General features: G+C 51.1%; 1 protein-coding gene across 1 annotated transcript in view; it reads left to right on the top strand.

The window, feature by feature from the left end:
- The window catches only part of KIFAP3 (kinesin associated protein 3), a 1607567-nt gene that overhangs the window by 630864 nt on the left and 959105 nt on the right, over positions 1-17598 (top strand). The window contains exons 8-9 of the mRNA XM_086964434.1: positions 5703-5801; positions 7038-7216. Of these exons, the coding sequence (XP_086820560.1) occupies positions 5703-5801; positions 7038-7216 (278 nt within the window). The remainder of the gene's footprint in view (positions 1-5702; positions 5802-7037; positions 7217-17598) is intronic.

The following is a 17598-nucleotide window of genomic DNA, read 5'->3' as shown; positions in this document are numbered from 1 at the left end:
ACGAAGCGGCACCCGCGGAGCGGGTGCGGCGAGGTGTGGGAGAGATGAGGGAAGTTCGTGCGGTCCACACAGAGTCCTGCCAAAGGTGAGCGCGACCCAGCAATGCGCTTCTGCAAAGTAGAAATAGTGTCCCAATGAGGGCTGGGCAGCAAAGGGTTTAAGAAGCCCTCCGGTGGGCGGGGGGCGGGCCGTCAGGGAGAGCGGACCGGAAGTTGTCACCGGTCTATCAGGGACTCCTGGGAATTGGAGTCCCTGGCACGCTCGCAGCCCTGCAGCCCTCCGCCGAGGTTATGATGGTCTCTCCAAGGTCTCCCAGACTGCTCCTCCTCACGATGGCCTGACGAAGCGGCACCCGCGGAGCGGGTGCGGCGAGGTGTGGGAGAGATGAGGGAAGTTCGTGCGGTCCACACAGAGTCCTGCCAAAGGAGAGCGCGACCCAGCAATGCGCTTCTGCAAAGTAGAAATAGTGTCCCAATGAGGGCTGGGCAGCAAAGGGTTTAAGAAGCCCTGCGGGGGGCGGGCCGTCAGGGAGAGCGGACCGGAAGTTGTCACCGGTCTATCAGGGACTCCTGGGAATTGGAGTCCCTGGCACGCTCGCAGCCCTGCAGCCCTCCGCCGAGGTTGTGATGGTCTCTCCAAGGTCTCCCAGACTGCTCCTCCTCACGATGGCCTGACGAAGCGGCAAGGTGTGGGAGAGATGAGGGAAGTTCGTGCGGTCCACACAGAGTCCTGCCAAAGGTGAGCGCGACCCAGCAATGCGCTTCTGCAAAGTAGAAATAGTGTCCCAATGAGGGCTGGGCAGCAAAGGGTTTAAGAAGCCCTCCGGTGGGCGGGGGGCGGGCCGTCAAGGAGAGCGGACCGGAAGTTGTCACCGGTCTATCAGGGACTCCTGGAAATTGGAGTCCCTGGCACGCTCGCAGCCCTGCAGCCCTCCGCCGAGGTTGTGATGGTCTCTCCAAGGTCTCCCAGACTGCTCCTCCTCACGATGGCCTGACGAAGTGGCACCCGCGGAGCGGGTGCGGCGAGGTGTGGGAGAGATGAGGGAAGTTCGTGCGGTCCACACAGAGTCCTGCCAAAGGTGAGCGCGACCTGGTCAGTATTGCAGGACTTTTTGTTCTGAGCCCACTACACAAACCTTCCTTCTTGGGGCAGTACTGCTTTGGTACTTATTCTAAAGGCGAGAAACCTGTGTTTGGGAGTATCCATCAGATGAACAAGTTACTTACCTTTGGTAGTGCTCTTTTTGTTGAGTACGCTTATCTTACTGCAGATTCTTCACTGTCATCAATCAAGGACATTTATAGAGCGCACTACTTACCCGGAGGGTCTCAAGGCACTTGGGGGGGGGGGGGGGGGCTGCTACTGCTCAAACAGCCAGGTCTTGAGCTTCTTCCTGAAGGAGAGGTGGTCCTGGGTCGGGAGGGAGGGAGTTCCAGGTCCTGGCGGCCAGGTAGGAGAAGGACCTTCCTCCTGTTGTCGTTCTTCGGATGCGGGGGACGGCGGCGAGGGCGTGACTGGCTGATCGGAGATGGCGTTTGGGAGCGTAGAAGTTGATGCGGTTGTTGAGATAGCTCGGGCCTTGATCGTGTAGGGCATTGTGTGCGTGGGTGATGAGACGGAAGGTGATTCTTTTGTTGACGGGGAGCCAGTGCAGGTCTCTCAGATGTCCGGAGATGTGGCTGTGTCGTGGGATGTCGAGGATGAGTCTGGCTGAGGTGTTCTGGATCCGCTGGAGTCTCTTCTGGAGCTTGGCGGTGGTTCCGGCGTAGAGGGCGTTGCCGTAGTCCAGTCGGCTGGTGACGAGGGCCTGGGTGACCGTCTTCCTGGTCTCGGTGGGGATCCACCGGAAGATCTTCCGTAGCATGCGCAGGATGTTGAAGCACGACGAGGAGACGGCGTTGACTTGTCTGGTCATGGAGAGGGAGGAGTCCAGGATGAAGCCCAGGTTGCGTGCGTGGTCTGTCGGTTTGGGTGCGGTGCCCAGGGCGGGGGGCCACCAGGAGTCGTCCCAGGCGGAGGGCGAGGAGCCCAGGATGAGGACTTCCGTCTTGTCTGAGTTCAGTTTCAGGCGGCTGGTCGTCATCCACTCGGCTACGTCTTTCATCCCTTCGTGAAGGTTGGCTCTGGCGGCGGCGGGGTCGTTGGTCAGGGAGAGGATCAGCTGGGTGTCGTCAGCGTAGGAGATGATGTTGAGGTTGTGTTGGCGTGCGATGGCCGCGAGGGGGCTCATGTAGACGTTGAAGAGGGTGGGGCTCAGCGAGGATCCTTGAGGGACGCCGCAGATGACTTCGGTGGCCTCTGACTTGTACGGTGGTAGACGGACTCTCTGTGTTCTTCTGTCGAGGAAGGAGATGATCCATTCCAGTGCCTTCTCCTGGATTCCGACGTTGCTGAGGCGCTGCACTAGGGTGCGGTGGCAGACAGTGTTGAATGCCGCGGAGAGGTCTAGGAGGATGAGGGCCGCTGTTTCTCCGTTGTCCATCAGGGCTCGGATGTCATCGGTGGCAGCGATGAGGGCGGTCTCGGTGCTGTGGTTGGCTCGGAAGCCAGACTGTGAGGGGTCGAGGGATCCATTTGTCTCGAGGAAGGCGGCCAGCTGTTTGTTGACGGTCTTCTCGATGACTTTGGCTGGAAACTGGAGGAGCGAGATGGGGCGGTAATTCTTGATTTCGGTGGGGTCCGCTGTTGGTTTCTTTAGTAGAGCGCTGAGTTCGGCGTGCTTCCAGCTCTCCGGGAAGGTGGCGGTGTCGAAGGAGGTGTTGATGATGTCCCTCAGGTGGGGTGCGATGACAGCGTTGGCCTTGTTGAAGACGTGGTGAGGGCAGGGGTCGGTCGGAGATCCGGAGTGGATGGAGTTCATCATGCGGACGGTGTCTTCGGTGCTGATCGGAGTCCAGGCGCGGAGGGTGGTGGTGGGGGGCGGTGGTTCGGTCGTGGCGTGCGTCGGTTGAGTGCTGAAGCTGTTGTGTATGTCCGCGATCTTGTTGTGGAAGTAGGAGGCGAGGGAGTTGCAGAGGTCTTGCGATGGGGTGATGTCGTTGTTTCCGGCGTTGGGGTTGGAGAGCTCTTTCACGATGTTGAAGAGTTCCTTGCAGTTGTGTGCGTTGTTGTCCAGCCGGTCCTTGAATGCAGTTTTCTTGGTGGCGCAGATCAGTTGGTGGTGCTTCCGGGTGGCAATCTTTAGGGTGGTCATGTTGTCCGGTGTTGGTTCTCTTCTCCAGGCTTTCTCGAGGGCTCGGCAGTTCTTCTTGGAGCTCTTGAGTTCGTTGGTGAACCATGGGGCCTTCTTGCTGCCGGGTCTGCTGGGCGGGGTCCTCAGTGGGGCGAGTTCGTCCGCGCAGTTGCTGATCCACTTCGTGAGGTTGTCGGCGGCCTGGCTGGGGTTCGCTGAGCTGGCGGGAGGGTGCTGGCTCAGGGAAGCGGCGAGCTGGGCGGCTGTGATCTTGTTCCAGCTTCTTCGAGCAACCTGTTGCTGGTGGTGGTGGATCGTCGTTCTTCTGAAGGTGAAGTGGACGCAGCTGTGGTCCGTCCAGTGGAGTCTAGTGGCGTGGCTGAAGACGATGTCTTTGCTGGATGAGAAGACGGCGTCGAGTGTGTGTCCGGCGAGGTGGGTGGGGGTGGACACCAGCTGCTTGAGTCCGAGGTTGGCGAGGTTGGCGAGCAGGGTGATGGTGTTGCGGTCGTTGTTGTTCTCCAGGTGGAAGTCGGCGATGTCCTCGCTGAATTGTGTGCGTGGTCCCGGGGGTCGGTAGATCAGGGTGCCTCTGAGGGTGGTCTTCGGGTCGATGCGGATCTGGAAGTGTAGGTGTTAGGCGGTAGTCAGGGTGTCGTCGGTGTTGGTCGTGATGTGGATGGTGTCCCTGTGGATGATGGCGATGCCTCCTCCAGTCTGGATGTCGCGATCTCTCCGGGTGATCTTGTATCCCTCTGGGATGGCGATGGCGATGTCGGGTGCTGAGGAGTCGTTCATCCAGGTTTCCGTGAGGAAGGCAACGTCAGGAGCTGTGGTGTCGAGGAGGTTCCAGAGTTCGATGGCGTGTCTGTGGACGGAGCGGGTGTTGAGCAGGATGCACTTTGAGGTGGTTGCTGCTGGAGTTCGGCTTGGCGGGTGCTGGTGCGAGGCAGGTCCGGATGCAGGTGAACTTGCAGGCGTGGCAGCTGAAGGGTCCGTGGGTGCGTTTCGGGGTGGCTCGGTAGCATCCCGGGACTCGGCCGGTGTTGAGCGCGTTGAGGGTGGCGGCGGTGTACGTCCAGCGGGTGGGCTAGGGTCCTCGGGGGCCAGGGGTTCCGGCGCTGGGCGCGGTCCAGGCGCAGACGGGCGCAGACAGGCTTACCTTTAGCGCGCCTTCGGCGCACAATCGGCGCGCCCGCTGCGCGTGCACGCTGCGCGTTGGCCACTCTGCCATATGAGGAGAGTGGGGGGGGGCGGAGCGAGGGAGGGGCCGCTGGGAGGGGGAGCGGGGTGGCGAATGGGGATGACGAGCGAGGGAAGGGGGCGGGGCCGCTGGGGGGCAGCGGCGAGGAGGTGGCGGGAAACGCGGCCGGGGCTGGGCGAGGAGGGGGAGCACTGGGGGCTTGGGAAAAAACGGCGGGGAAAGAAAAGCACAATGGGGGCGAGGCAAGCAGGAGGCAGGGGGCACAGGAGATCCGTGGAAGCGGATCTGGCAGAGGGCACAGCTTAGGGCAGAGGCGGCACCAGAGGACGGGCTCACTCACGGGGAGTGTGCTCGGGGGGTGACCTGCCCGGATTCTAAGTGGTTTCTTTTTACCCTCTAAAAAGGTTCCAAGTTAGAGATCTGCACACTGCTACTCATGCTTTTTTCATACTACATGTCCAAGGATACAGAACAAGTCAGTCAAGAAACTAATGTTAGCGCGCATGGGTGGACACCTTTATGCGGTTCCACTCTGTCACTTTCTGGGAAGAAAGGGATTGATGCTGTGCCACACAATGCCATTTAATGGCAACCTGGAACCCAGCTTTATAAATGTCTGGATCCTGGGTAATATTCTAAAGATGAGGAATCTATACTTGGAGTATCCACAATATAGAGCACGATCAAAGGTAAGTAACTTATTCGATGAGCACACAATAAGGAAGGAAAAGTGAACAGTGGATTCTTTTAACCCCTTGCCTGCTCATGACGGAACCACGTCGTGGTTCCGTCATGAGCAGGCAGCTCCGCCACGCGGTACTGATTCCCTGCCTGTGCGGTTGAATTAGTGAGCGGGCGGGGCCGTGACGGAACCACGCCGTCATGAACACACGCCACCTGTGGCTCATGATGGCATGGTTCCGTCACGAGCATGGAAGTGCAGCGCTCACCCCCCCTCCCTCCACCCAGTGCCGCAGCGGAATTCGCGTTGCGGCCAAGGGGTTAATCATTGAATATCTGTGGTATGTTCAAGTAAACGAAATCGGTTGTGTTTGGGGTTCTGTAATCCTTACTTGTCTGCACCTGAATGCCTGCCTGATAACTGTTTTCATTTATGTTCATATTACATATTCTTTTCAGTAACAATTAATTGTTCTTGTTTATTGAAATTTACACTTTCCTTCAAAAGTTTTAGATCTTGGCAGTGAATTCTGGCTGGGAGCTGCCTTGATGCTGATTGTTGAATTAAATGAAGCGGAATGATAATACCAATGTTTCAAATGTTTACTTTGCCAACATGTGTGAACCTTAACCACAGTTGTGTACTTGAAGAAGATCCTGAAAACCAGACACTTAAAAAAGACTATGAGAAGACTTACAAAAAGTACCAAGGGCTTGTAGTGAAACAGGAGCAGCTACTTCGAGGTGAGGAAAACACTTTGTGGTTTTAACCAAGTGCATAGTTTGCCTTGTGTATAAACATTTATCACAAGTATGTCATATTAAGATTTTCATACTGGAACTATTTGTCCTCCCAGAATCGTTTTTAAAAATGAACTCTGGCAGCTCTTTTGATCTTGTGGATGAACACATTGAATAAAACAAACATGGCAGATTTAAATTCTTAAAGTAGACTAGTGCTATTTCAAACTATAAATTACCCGGTGCAGCCCTTACTATCAACTTATTGCAGTTTTAACATCATCATCTAAACCTTATTGTGCTATTTGAAGAAGTTTAATAAAGGCACGCTGGGCACCGGACAGCACTTATACGTTTTTTAATGTTTTTACAGGGGGCTGTATGTGTATTTGTTTACATTTGCTTTTCTGTTTTTGCTACTACATTCTTTTATTATGTACAGGTTTTAATTAACTGTATCGTGAATAGTAAAAATTAAAAGTGGCGGACTGTTCTCTTGGAATTTGGTGATTACCTACCAGGGAGTCTGCTTTCACGACATACAACAGTGTTGGAGCCAGTCAGACAGTTCTGTAACATCAGCACCAGCTCCTTAGATGTGTGTGCAGCTTGCAAGTTATTGATTTGAAATCTGTTCGGCTGATACAGCATTGTAGTTTTTTTCATGCCAATAAATTGAGGGCTGTTGAAGGGTTTAGTAACATTTGTCATTTGCAGAGATACAGAACCGGTAAATTGGCTCACCAAGCATTATAAAAAAATAAAGAAGGGACTGATATTATTCTGAATGTATTACATCAGTTTAGGGCCATAGTCATTCAGATCAGATTTGATGCAGAACACCCAGCTATGATTGGGTTATCAATATCAGATATACATTTTGCGTTTGTATCTTCATAGTATAGGCATTTTCTCATGCCTTAGTATATTTAGTTGCCTGAAATGTTTCTGCTCATGTGCTTGAATTCTATACGGACTCCTGTTTTTGGCATTGAAAGACCTTAATGTTTTGTTTCTGATAAATGCTGTCAAAAGAGAAGGTTGACGGTGTAAACCAAATAGGAGGTGGAGGTTTGCTTTCTGTAGAAGCAATTTTCCCCATTTTTATTAAGTTTGTGGAGATTGAGACATCGTAAACTTAGGGGTTTTCTAAATAAGTGCTGCCTGAATTGCTGAACTGTCCAATGTGTTTCAATACTACAATGGCAATCCCCCATTTTGTTTTTCATTGCCCGATAGTTGCTCTCTACTTGCTGCTAAACCTTGCTGAAGACACTCGCACAGAACTGAAAATGAGGAACAAGAACATCGTTCATATGTTGGTGAAGGCCTTGGATCGAGATAACTTTGAGCTTCTTATTCTGGTTGTGTCTTTCTTGAAGAAGCTCAGCATATTTATGGAAAACAAAAATGACATGGTAAGTTGGGTCATGTTTATTTATTTAATTAAGGAATTGTATAAAGCTCGAACATGACCCATCCGGGTATCAGAGCGATGTACATATAGCAGACAGGTCATACATACATAAGTCAAACATAGGGCGCAATGCAAACACAACAGATACAGTAAAACACAGCAACTTGGTAGTACCATATTCCAAAAGAAGTCCATATGCAAATGATCCAGCATGGGGATTAAGTATATCTAGCGTAGGAGATCATTCAACTGAAGCTTTTTTACTTCTTTTTTTTTTAAATGTAGAGGAGAGGTTTGTCTTAGTTTCTGGAGAAAGTGCGTTCCATATTCTTGGGGTAAAACCAGAGGAAGAGTGCTTGTAAGTCTTCTTTTTGTTGAACTTATGTAGCTTCAGCAGTAGGGAGATAAAGCTTACTGAGGATCGACTACCCTCAGATAGTTCAAGTCTTTTGGCCAGGTAGACAGGTGTGTTGTAGTTAAGGGCCTTATGAGGTATGCAAGCTATCTTCAGCTGGATTTTAGCTTCAAATGGGAGCCATTTTAAATGGATGAGGTCTGGGGTAATGTGTTTGAATCTCCTGGATCCAGCGATGAGCCTAGCAGCTAAGTTCAATGTGGCTCTTAGAGTGGCCAGCCTTACTTTGGGTAGGCCGGCCGGTCTAACACTCCCGTAATCTAAACTGGAAATTACCAGGGATTGGACTGCTAGCTGAAAGTCTAACGGGAGCAGGAAAGGTCCAATTTTCCTCAGTATATTTAGTTGGCTCCCCTGGTAGAGGAACTGACGTGCTCTTGCATATTCAGGTATTTGTCCAGTGTTATACTTTGAGATCTAGTGGAATCTATCACTTATGGGGCGTAGTTGAGAGCAGTGAGTTGTTGGAGTCATTCTTCTACAGGGCAGAGTGATTTTGAGGGTCGAGCAGGAAGAATTTGATTTTGAGAGTGTTAAGCCTGAGGTGATTGCAGGTCAGCCATTGTTGTGTTTTCAGTAGGGTACAGGTAAGCTATTTGATGTCGTGAGATGGGGACATTTTCAAATATAGTTGTGTAAGATCGGCGTACATGTGGTAGTGAATGTTAGAGAGCTTGAGAAGTTCAGTAAGCAGTTCCAAGAGCAGGTTGAATAGGATGGGAGAGAGCATGGATCATTGAGAGACACCAATAGTGAATGGTGTGGTATCAGATAGGTTTTGCTTTTCTTTGATTCTCTGATCTATTTCGAAGGAACAAGGCAAACCAATTTAATATCGGACCAGATAGCCCCATCCTCTTCTCAAGAAGGTCGATCAAATTATCATCTTTTACCATTTAGGGCACAGTACCGAATCAGCCATGACCCACATAATGGATGACGCATTACAAATACTGGATCAAAACAAATCCTGTTTACTAATCTTACTGAAGTTATCCTCAGCCTTCGATACAGTCAAACACGATAACCTACTGGACCTCTTGAAGCATAGAATGGGACTATCTGGAACGGTGTTAAACTGGTTCACCTCCTTCCTCCAAAATAGAACACAAAGATTCAAGATCAACCAATCCTTATCTAACCCCTCCCCAGTCACTTTGAGAGTACCCCAGGGAACTTCCCTCTCCCCAACACTCTTCAATTTGTTTATGGAACCACTCACTGAGCTTCTCAACTCCGCAAATATCCAATATCACATGTACGCCGACAACACACAGCTCTACATTAAGGTGTACTCTCTTGAATACATCAAGTCCCTTAACTCAACGCTCCAAAAAACACTGACCTTGCTGGCTAGGAACCATTTAAAACTAAACACTCTAAAGACAGAATTCCTTTTAATCGCTCCCCCAACCAAACAACCATCATCTGCGAGTGGATGAAGCACCTAACTGCAATTTACTTGGCATCGCCAACGCATCGCTCCGGGAAAGTCCGACCCCACCAAGCGCCGCCGGGGGACGAAGAAGAAGCAAGGAGACTGGTCAGGAATGGTAGATGGTACCAGCCACTGGCAAAAAGACGCCATAACTGCTTTCTGTAATTTTATCTATTACGCTAGGTGTGGGCCCTCCACTCCCCAAAATGTCAATGGTCTCTCACACCCTCTCACTACTGACTCACTACAGGGCTTATGCCAGACTGCACGATGGGCTAATGGCGACCCTCTGATCCTCTATTAGTTTAAAAGCTTCGCAACAAGGGTCATTTATTGCACTTAGCGGACTGTCTGGTGCAGGATTGGTCTTACCCCTAAGGACGTTCGACAATGTGGACTTTGAAGTTTGTATGGCTTGTTATCTTACTTCTCCCTTGTTTTGCTTTTCCTGTTTATCTTTTAGGTGTTCTTCTCAGGGATGGTTTGCCGGGGGGTGGGATGGGAGGGAGGGGGGATGAGGGGTTGCGATTACATTTGCAAATTTCCTTTTCAAAGGGAAGATGGGGGTTAAGCTTTTATCCTGGAATATTAGGGGCCTCAACTCCTCTAACAAATGGCACAGGCTCTGGAAATATATAGGGGATCATGGACCTTGGTTTGTGGCTCTTCAGGAGACCCACATAAAGCAGGGAGAAGAGAGTAGACTTGAGCACAAACGTTATCCCCTGATCTATCAGTCCACCAATGTCAAGAAACAGAATGGAGTCGCCCTAATCTTCCATTCCTCCGCTCATTTTGTACACGAGTCCACATTGAAAGACAAGGAGGGTAGGTTTATCATAGTAAAAGGGTTGCTGATGGGAAGATCTTGCACAATAGCTTCTGTATATGCTCCTAACGCAGGGCAACTTGATTTTCTCTCCTCCTTCCTGGATTCCTTACTAGGTTTTGCTGTGGGGGATCTCATTATCATGGGGGATTTTAATCTTGTTTGGAAACCCCTCCTAGACTCCACTCGTGCACATCGTTCCGGGGGGGGGGGCTACGTTTTCTACTCCGCTCAAACAAACACTGCAACAATTGGGGCTGAAAGACATCTGGCACCATCTTCATTCAGACTATAAGGATTTCTCCTTCTTCTCTCATGTTCACAAATCATATTCCCGCATTGACCACATTTTTATCAGCCAATCCCTCACACATGCAGTCACGGATTCTACTTTTCTCCCTATTGTTATCTCCGATCACGCCCCCCTGACCTGTCTTTTACATTGGCCAGCCCCACGTTCTAAACTCACGAGATGGAATTTCCTAGAGTTCTTATGCAGGGATCATCTCCACCGAGATGACCTTCGCAAAGCGATCAAAGACTTCTTTTTACTCAATGATCCAACTGACACATCCCTAGCGAATAATTGGGACGCATTTAAAGCACACATTAGGGGTCACTGCATCTCTCTTGCCTCCTCCCTCAAAAGACTTCAAACTAAGGAGCGTTTTGACCTCGAAAGGGAATTGATAGTAGCAGAGGGGCAGGACAAGGCTGCCCCCGCAGCCCCTTCGCTGAGGAAAGTTACAGCCCTCAAGGGGAAGCTTAATGCAATATACATAAATAGGGCAGAGAAAACCATCCTGAGACTCCAAGCTAGAGGGTATGAAGGGAAAGATAAGGTGGGCTCCCTACTAGCCAAACAATTACGGGTCAAACAAGAGAAGGAGTACATAACACAGATCCTAGACGAGTTTGGAGTCACCCACACTAATGAGGAAGGGAAAGCTCAGGCCTTCCATGATTTTTATCAAAAACCATCAATCAATCAATCAAAGACATTTATAAAGCGCACTACTTACCCGGAGGGTCTCAATGCGCTTGGGGTGGGGTGCTCCTACTGCTCGAACAGCCAGGTCTTGAGCTTCTTCCTGAAGGAGAGGTGGTCTTGGGTCAGGCGCAGGTCGGTCGGGAGGGAGTTCCAGGTCTTGGCGGCCAGGTAGGAGAAGGACCTTCCTCCTGTTGTCGTTCTTCGGATGCGGGGGACGGCGGCGAGGGCGTGACTGGTTGATCGGAGATGGCGTTTGGGAGCGTAGAAGTTGATGCGGTTGTTGAGGTAGCTCGGGCCTTGATCGTGTAGGGCTTTGTGTGCGTGGGTGAGGAGACGGAAGGTGATTCTCTTGTTGACGGGGAGCCAATGCAGGTCTCTCAGATGTCCAGGAGATGTGGCTGTGTCGTGGGATGTCGAGGATGAGTCTGGCTGAGGTGTTGAGTCTCTTCTGGAGCTTGGCGGTGGTTCCGGCGTAGAGGGCGTTGCCGTAGTCCAGTCGGCTGGTGACGAGGGCCTGGGTGACCGTCTTCCTGGTCTCGTGGGGATCCACCGGAAGATCTTCCGTAGCATGTGCAGGATGTTGAAGCACGACGAGGAGATGGCGTTGACTTGTCTGGTCATGGAGAGGGAGGAGTCCAGGATGAAGCCCAGGTTGCGTGCGTGGTCTGTCGGTTTGGGTGCGGTGCCCAGGGCGGGGGGCCACCAGGAGTCGTCCCAGGCGGAGGGCGAGGAGCCCAGGATGAGGACTTCCGTCTTTTCTGAGTTCAGTTTCAGGCGGCTGGTCGTCATCCACTCAGCTACGTCTTTCATCCCTTCGTGAAGGTTGGCTCTGGCAGCGGCGGGGTCGTTGGTCAGGGCCGCGAGGGGGCTCATGTAGACGTTGAAGAGGGTGGGGCTCAGCGAGGATCCTTGAGGGACGCCGCAGATGACTTCGGTGGCCTCTGACTTGTACGGTGGTAGGCGGACTCTCTGTGTTCTTCCGTCGAGGAAGGAGATGATCCATTCCAGTGCCTTCTCCTGGATTCCGACGTTGCTGAGGCGCTGCACTAGGGTGCGGTGGCAGACAGTGTCGAATGCCGCGGAGAGGTCTAGGAGGATGAAGGCCGCTGTTTCTCCGTTGTCCATCAGGGCTCGGATGTCATCGGTGGCAGCGATGAGGGCGGTCTCGGTGCTGTGGTTGGCTCGGAAGCCAGACTGTGAGGGGTCGAGGGATCCATTCGTCTCGAGGAAGGCGGCCAGCTGTTTGTTGACGGTCTTCTCGATGACTTTGGCTGGAAATTGGAGGAGCGAGATGGGGCGGTAATTCTTGAGTTCGGTGGGGTCCGCTGTGGGTTTCTTTAGTAGAGCGCTGACTTCGGCGTGCTTCCAGCTCTCAGGGAAGGTGGCGGTGTTGAAGGAGGTGTTGATGATGTCCCGCAGGTGGGGTGCGATGACAGCGTCGGCCTTGTTGAAGACGTGGTGAGGGCAGGGGTCGGTCGGAGATCCCGTGTGGATGGAGTTCATCGTACGGACGGTGTCTTCGGTGCTGATCGGAGTCCAGGCGCGGAGGGTGGTGGTGGGGGGCGGTGGTTCTGTCGTGGCGTGCGTCGTTTGAGTGCTGAAGCTGTTGTGTATGTCCGCGATCTTGTTGTGGAAGTAGGAGGCGAGGGAGTTGCAGAGGTATTGCGATGATACTGAGCTGACCCACATAGCGAGTCCAGGCATCCCCAATTCTTGGTTCCCCTTGATCTGCCCCAGCTCTCCGCCAATGAAAAGCTTGCTGGTCGTGTCACACTGGAGGAAGTACAGGCAGCGATCGGCTCCTTAAAACGTCACAAGGCACCAGGGCCTGATGGCTTTACCGCCTTATTCTACCGTACTTTCGCAGCAGAATTGGGTCCTCACCTGACCATGCTCTTTAATGATATTGCAAGCCGGCAGGCTGTGACCCCGTCTATGGGTGAAGCTCTAATTTCTATTATTCCGAAACCCAGGAAGGATCCTCAGCAGTGTTCATCTTATCGTCCCATTGCCTTGCTTAACCTAGACTCCAAATTATACTCCAAGATTCTAGCTACCCGGCTCGAGGCTTATCTCGCTGACCTTATCCACCCAGACCAATCAGGTTTTATTAAGGGGCGGCAGACACATGACAATCTTCGCCTCATTTTTCCTCTAATTGATAAGTCCCAAAAGAAGAAGATCCCTGCCGTACTACTTTCGCTCGATGCGGAGAAAGCTTTTGATCGCTTTGATTGGAAGTTCCTGGAGCTTTCTCTGTGCCGATTCGGTTTCTGCGACACCTTTATTGCAATGATCCTTGCCAACTTTAGTGCCCACCGGTCTTGCGTTGTGGTTAATGGGGTGGCCTCGAACTTCTTTGATTTAGCGAGAGGGACCAGACAAGGGTGCCCTCTTTCCCCGCTCCTTTTTGCCCTGAGTTTCAAACCTCTGGCAGCCCGGATCCGCGCTAATCAATCAATCACAGGGATCTGTTTTGGGACGGATGAACATAAGATTGCCTTATTTGCGGAGGATATCCTTTTACCACTCACTGCCCCGGCCACCTCCCTTACGGCCATTACTCAGGAATTAGAGCAATTCGAAGCAGTGTCCGGTTTCAAAGTCAATCTAACGAAATCATATATCCTGAATCTCACTCTACCTCACAGCGCGCAAGAGGCTCTAGAGATCGCTTCCCCTTTCCAATGGGCGCGTCAGGCCATTTCCTACCTGGGGATCCAGATTACTCCTAAACTTACTGACCTCTACACGGCTAACTTCCAACCCCTTTTACAACGCTTAAGGGCTGATTGTAAAAAATGGAGCACAGCCTACATTTCATGGATTGGCAGGATCAATGTGCTATTAAAATGACTGTCTTGCTGCGTTCCCTATACCTCTTCCAGGGCCTCCTCATCCATTCCAGATAAGGCACGGTTTCCTGAGTTGAAAACCTTGCTACTTAAATTTATTTGGCATGGGAAATGTGCATGACTTTCCTATCATCTATTAGTTAGCTCACGTCTGAAGGGGGGCCTAGCCATACCAAACTTCCTTACCTACTATATGGCGGCCCAATTAAGAGTACTGAGAGAATGGTCCCTACGAGCATCGGACAAATTGTGGCTCCACATTGACAGACAAGTGACAGGTAGAACGATCTAGACTTGCCATGGCACAGCAGAGCTGATAGACCTCTTAACGCGTACTTAAGTGTACCCACCTCTACCACCCTCCAAGTCTGGGACACAGTAACTAGAACTCTGCCACTGACTACCTTCCCGTCCACCTACACTCCCCTACACTCCCTTACATTTCTCCTAAGATTTTCCACCAGCCCTCCATGAGGTACCTTTTGACTTATGGCATAAAGGGGGTTGCCTCATGATCTCGGACCTCTTTCAGGCACTAAGCTACGCTCCTTTCATGACTGCATGAACCACTTTCACCTCCCACCCACCGAGCGGTACCATTACACTCAACTAATCCACTGGGTCACACAACCACAGATCCGGCACGCCGCCACTAGAGCATACCTTCCCATAGAGAAATGTTTGCAGACGGGCACTACGGGCAAAGGTTGTATTTCCTTTCTCTATAATCTTCTACTCACACTAGCACCGCACCGTGCCCAGAGCCACAGCGTATTTTGGGGAGATATGCTCCAGACTCCACCATTGGATAAGCATTGGGAATCCCTGTACAGAGATATAGCAAAATTTAACAGATCCATGCACCTCAGGGAAGCCCATTACAAATGATTTACGACTGGTATCTATATTCGCATAAACTGCATTCTTTTTCCCGGGCACTTTGATCGGTGTCGGCGCGGTTGTGGTCTGCTGGAAGACTTCAAACATATCTGGTGGGATTGCCCAGTTATTAAAACCTTTTGGAAGGAAATCCTCTCTCAAATCAAGGTGATTCTTGGCTACCCTATTGGGGACTCCATAGAACATGTTTTGTTAGGGCTCCGGAACCCCTTGCTTAAATACCAAACACATGCGGATAAATCTATTCTCTGGCTCTGTTTGGGAGCCACGAAGATGGCCATAGCAGGGGCATGGAAGAAGCCTGCGGCCCCCTCGCTCACTCAATGGCGCGCTTGACTGTGGAAGGCCTTAGCAATGGAGCGACTGACGGATATAGCTGAAGAGTCGCTCAAGGGGTTTGACTACATCTGGACTCCCCTGGTCAGCTACCTCTCAGAGGGACTTCCCCTATTTGCCTGTAGCCCTAGGTTGAGAGCTCTACATCTCTTCCTGATGTAGGTCCCCGCTGTCCATCCATGGATGGATACCACAGATGTGTTGGCCTTGGTGATGTTGGCATCCTGCACGGGCCGTGGGGGGCTCCCGCCTTGGCCTTGCCTCCTCCTCCCCCCACAGCCAACAACAGGGCTCCACTAACTTCCCTGGGTATCACGGTAGTTTGACTATTCATCCTTTCTCTATTTCATTTTCCATTCACCTTTTTTTTTTAAGATCTCTGTTGCACGTTCTGAAGTAATCTAGACATTGCTGACAGAAAACTTCCAATATCGTTTCCTAGAGGCTAGTTATGCATCACATGATGTTGTTTACCTCGGTAGGCGCTATATGTCTGATTGGGCCTGGTAGCTTTGGGAAGATACAAGGTGTCCCTTTTCTTTTTTTACTATTAAGTGTGCTCTGCTGCCTCTTTAGATATCATGCTGAGGGGCAACACTGTCGTGACTATAGGATGGCATTTATGTCCACTGATGTATACGAAACGCATTGTGTGATGTATGTGTTGTAAACTGTTTGTAATTTGTGGCAAATGTTTCAATAAACACATTTTGACAAAAAAAAAGAAAACCAGTTACTTACTTGTAACTTCAGTTATCTAATATTGGTATCTTTAATAGATTCACGTGCAACCCAACCTCCTCCCCGAAGAGGCTTCCCTTGTTCTCCAGTATTAGGGGTGTCTTTCATAGATTCACATGCCTGAATCATTCCCCGTCGTCGGAGTGGGAGCCCACGGTACATAAAAAAGTAGTGAAATATACCCTTAGTACATAAGAGATAACAATATACCCAACCAGGAAGTAAAGTAGCCCTAGCTACAGTAAAAGAAACTTCCACATTAGAACCTGTCCATGTCATTATGTATGGACCAAACTGCAGCCAATCAGGCCACAGCTCCCACCAGCAAGCTCTCCCCAGAGACCCAGGCTCTCAGATTTTTTACCGCACGTCGTGTGATAGGGAGTCCTTCTGAGCTCTGCTCAATTCTTCTCTTGGATAAAGTTTCTTCTTCAAGGAAATGTCTTCTTCAAAATCCCTTTTTAGGGCCTGCGACTCGTGTGGAAAGGCGAGACTGTTTAAGGAAGATCCACACACTCGCTGCATCTACTGTTTATACCCTGACCATCAGGTTAAGGACTGCAGCATCTGTCGAAAATTCTCTCCTAAAACCCTCAGGGACAGAGAGGGTCGCCTGTTGCTGTGGCTGCAGAAAATGAAAAATAAAGATGAGCCACTTTCTGAGGTAGGAAGTTTTGCCTCAGAATCTACCAAGGGGTCGAAAAAACGGAGAGCTGAGAGTACTGTGCCTACTCCGAAAGCTAAGGTGTCTAAACACCAGCTCGCCTCACAGGAGCCTTCTACTTCAAAGGCACAGAAATCCTCTGAGAAATCTGTGAAGGTCCCGAGCTCTAAAAGAACGGAGTCTTTGGTGTCCCCCGTGAGACCTATGACTAAGGCACCAACAACGTTGCCAAATTCCAGTCAGGCTGCCTCTGCCATGACTTCTACATTGACTTTCTCCTCACCTAAATCGACCATGGTGATGTCCTCAGCTTCCTCTCCAACTTTTGTTCATGTGCAGGTTCGACCCATCTCGTCGACGAAGGTTTTCACACCTCTCGTCGACGATCAGACATCGACGGCACTGAAGCAGTCGACGAAGAAATCCTCGTCGTCGTCGACGATTGCTCCGTCGACAAAGAAGACCTCACTGTCGTCGACACCATCGTCGATGAAGATGTCGTCGACGGACCCATCGGCGACGAAGAAGACCCCGTCGACGGACACGTCGACGAAGACGTCGTCGACGAAGGTGAGGATTGTCCCGTCGACGGCCCCGTCGACGACCTCGTCGACGATGAAGACTGCTCCGTCGACGGTTCCCTCGTCGACGACGAAATCCAACACGTCGACGAAGGTGACGCCATCTCTAACAACGAGAGAACCATCAGCTTCTTCATCAAAAGCGACGACACAGAGCTTGATTTTGCCAGGCAATCCATCTACGCCAAAATTGTCGTCTTGTACTGACCTACAGGTATGGTCGGCAAAGACCACTGCCATACCTCTTCCTTCTCCAGCCACTACTACGGCTTTGCTGCAAAAGAGGTCCTCTCAAACAACGCCATTATCGCCGCTCCAGATGCCAGATAGGCTGTTAGATTCTGAAGTAGAATCTGGAGATGAACTGTTTCAAGCGGCGGAAAGTCCCTCTGACTTATTAATACATGTAAAGGATCAGGAGGAAGACGAACAGCAAATCCAGGTACCTACATCGGTACCCACTTCTGCGACAGGAATGCAGATGCCGATGGAACTTTACGAGAATCTGCAGTATATGCTGAGCGATTATTATCGCCGATTCCCGCCTTCGGAATCGGGCGATTCGCATATTACCTCCCCTCAGCCTCGCGTGAGTAGAGGTCCAAGGCCTAATAGGCCGGAAGAGGCACAGGC

This window comes from Lissotriton vulgaris, chromosome 1_1, assembly GCF_964263255.1.
Source record: "Lissotriton vulgaris chromosome 1_1, aLisVul1.2, whole genome shotgun sequence".
Taxonomy (NCBI): domain Eukaryota; kingdom Metazoa; phylum Chordata; class Amphibia; order Caudata; family Salamandridae; genus Lissotriton; species Lissotriton vulgaris.
The sequence above is the reverse complement of the archived record's forward strand: the minus strand, read 5'-3'. Positions and strand labels throughout refer to the sequence as shown.